This window comes from Limulus polyphemus, unplaced genomic scaffold, assembly GCF_000517525.1.
Source record: "Limulus polyphemus unplaced genomic scaffold, Limulus_polyphemus-2.1.2 Scaffold5386, whole genome shotgun sequence".
In the NCBI taxonomy this organism is placed as follows: domain Eukaryota; kingdom Metazoa; phylum Arthropoda; class Merostomata; order Xiphosura; family Limulidae; genus Limulus; species Limulus polyphemus.
This window is the reverse complement of record NW_013670996.1, coordinates 5,955-8,191: the sequence shown is the minus strand read 5'-3', so window position 1 is coordinate 8,191 and position 2,237 is coordinate 5,955. Positions and strand designations below refer to the sequence as shown.

Here is a 2,237-nt window from a genome sequence, read left to right as displayed (position 1 = left end):
ACCATCATGTCTCAAGTTGAACAAAAATGCAGCCTGGTTGACTAATGAATGAATATTTGCTGTAAAATTCTTATCAATGCTATAAGTATAGCTACCAATTTGACTGTCAAATTTGCTTTCATTCCTTTAAGCTGCACACTCAATCCTTTCTTGGCTGCACCCTTTTTTTTCACACCTAAGGTGTTTTTTATTAGATTAATATTTAGGAAATTAACTAGTTGTTAGTAATTGTTTACCAGAAACAGTTTCTTTATAAGTAGCAAGTTTAAGAAGTCTGTATTGCTGTTAGCCAGACATGTTTTCATGATTAATTTGAGATATTTTTGTATGATTCTTATGTAATTTAAAGGTTGTAATGGAAAACCTGAAACAAGATTCTCGTATTACTGTTCTTGGCCATGTTCAACGTGGTGGGAGTCCATCAGCATTTGACAGGGTTTTGGTAAGTTACCGTAAAGATTTCTGGTATAATTTACTTAGATGATTGCCATTCGTATGAAACTTGTCTTTATTTGTGCATTAAAACTTTATGTCAGTTTTGTTAAATCAAGAAGTTTCTTTTTAAAAATTATGCTGGATTTATATTATTATTTATTTAATGCTGGTGAAGGTGGTGTGTTGAGGTTCTATGAATAATTAAATCATATTTGTATGCCTATCTCATCATTTATCAGATAATTCAACAGGTTATATATATTTTTAACTTCTTACATAAACTGTATTACTTTCTGAGACTGAAATCTCGTATTCTCTGGTTATGTGTATTGTTGATTAATAGAAACTGTGTGAACAAGTGAAAAATAAAGTTTTATCAACATTAGTATCTCTCTATGGCCAATGATAGTGCTAAACTTTTGACTGAATGTTTTTAATTGGTAAATGTTACTTATAATTGCATAAAATGAACAAAATTTTTTTATGTGTATATTTAGATTAAAGTGTAGAACGATGGTTCGCAACTGCTGGTTTGAAGAAATATTCAGCGAGTGTCTAAGACGTTTTGAGTAGATATTAAGATTATTAAGCTTCTCGGTTCTTTCAGACTTATCTTTACAGCTAGGTATAACTGTGTACATTCCCATTTAATTTACGGAGACTACATTTAATTTATAGAGACTATATCCTAACAGTTTGAAAGCTTCTTGCAAGGATTTTCCTTGGACTGAATAAGGTTCGGAACCACTTGTGTACAAAAACTACTAGTCTTTATAGTTGTGACCTAATATTTTATGTAAGATAACGTTGTTAAACCATTATTACATCACTCCAGGGCTGCAGGATGGGTGCCGAAGCCGTGTTAGCTTTGTTTGAAGCTACTCCAGAGTCGGAAGCTTGTGTGGTATCACTAGATGGGAACCAAGCCGTCAGGGTTCCTCTAATGGAATGTGTACAGAAGGTTGGTTGGATATTTGTTACCATTCATGTGGCTACTGCTATGTTTGTTTAATGTGGCATAGTGGAGAATAAGAAATAATTTTGCTTTTTATTCTCTTGTTACAGATTTTTAAACTATTGTCGACTCTCAATTTTCATCAGGTGTTTATTTAAAAAGGATTTTTTTCTTGGTACCTATATTTGTCATTTCTTGTGTGCTGTATTGTAAGCTTGTAAGATGGTTACCGAAACATTAATGTTTGTTGAAAACATACAGTTTGTTATTTCTCTCAGAAAATTCTCGATGTTAACTAAGTATTTTACATGCAGACAAAAGGAGTTGCAAAGTGCATGAGTGAGTCTCGGTGGGAAGAGGCCGTAAAGCTAAGAGGAAGGTGAGAATATCTTTCTTTTTTTATTACTGTAAGAGCTCTTGTAAGAGAACTTGACCAGTGATTTCTGTTTCGATAAATTCCTTACTTGAACATCGAAGTGTCGATTTTAAAGAAGTTTTAGTTTCAAGTATAAAGAAACTAAGTCTTGATATGTGATGGAAATAAATAAGTTATTCAGACATATACATATATATGTATATATATATATATATATATTGGTTTTGTTCTTTCTATTATTATCATGCCTTGATATTCTTTATGAATTGTTCTTCTCTCTGCAATTTATAGAGGGAAAGCTTTATGCATTGACACATGACAGTTAACATTAGCAGTGATTTAGTGCTATATTTAGAAGTGAGGGGATCACCACAATCTTTCTTATCCCCCCCCCCTCCATTGTACAGAAAGCTAATTAATGAACTGGTTATTTAATATGATTATCAAGCTTAGTAATTCATAAAATAATTG

The 2,237-nt window shown here is 32.0% G+C and overlaps 1 protein-coding gene across 1 annotated transcript in view; it reads left to right on the top strand.

Moving 5' to 3' along the window:
* LOC106472501 (ATP-dependent 6-phosphofructokinase-like) overlaps positions 1-2,237 on the top strand; it is a gene marked incomplete at its 3' end in the record, with an annotated part of 39,160 nt that overhangs the window by 32,114 nt on the left and 4,809 nt on the right. The window contains exons 10-12 of the mRNA XM_022401080.1: positions 350-442; positions 1,271-1,396; positions 1,705-1,769. Coding sequence (XP_022256788.1) covers positions 350-442; positions 1,271-1,396; positions 1,705-1,769 — 284 coding nt within the window. The remainder of the gene's footprint in view (positions 1-349; positions 443-1,270; positions 1,397-1,704; positions 1,770-2,237) is intronic.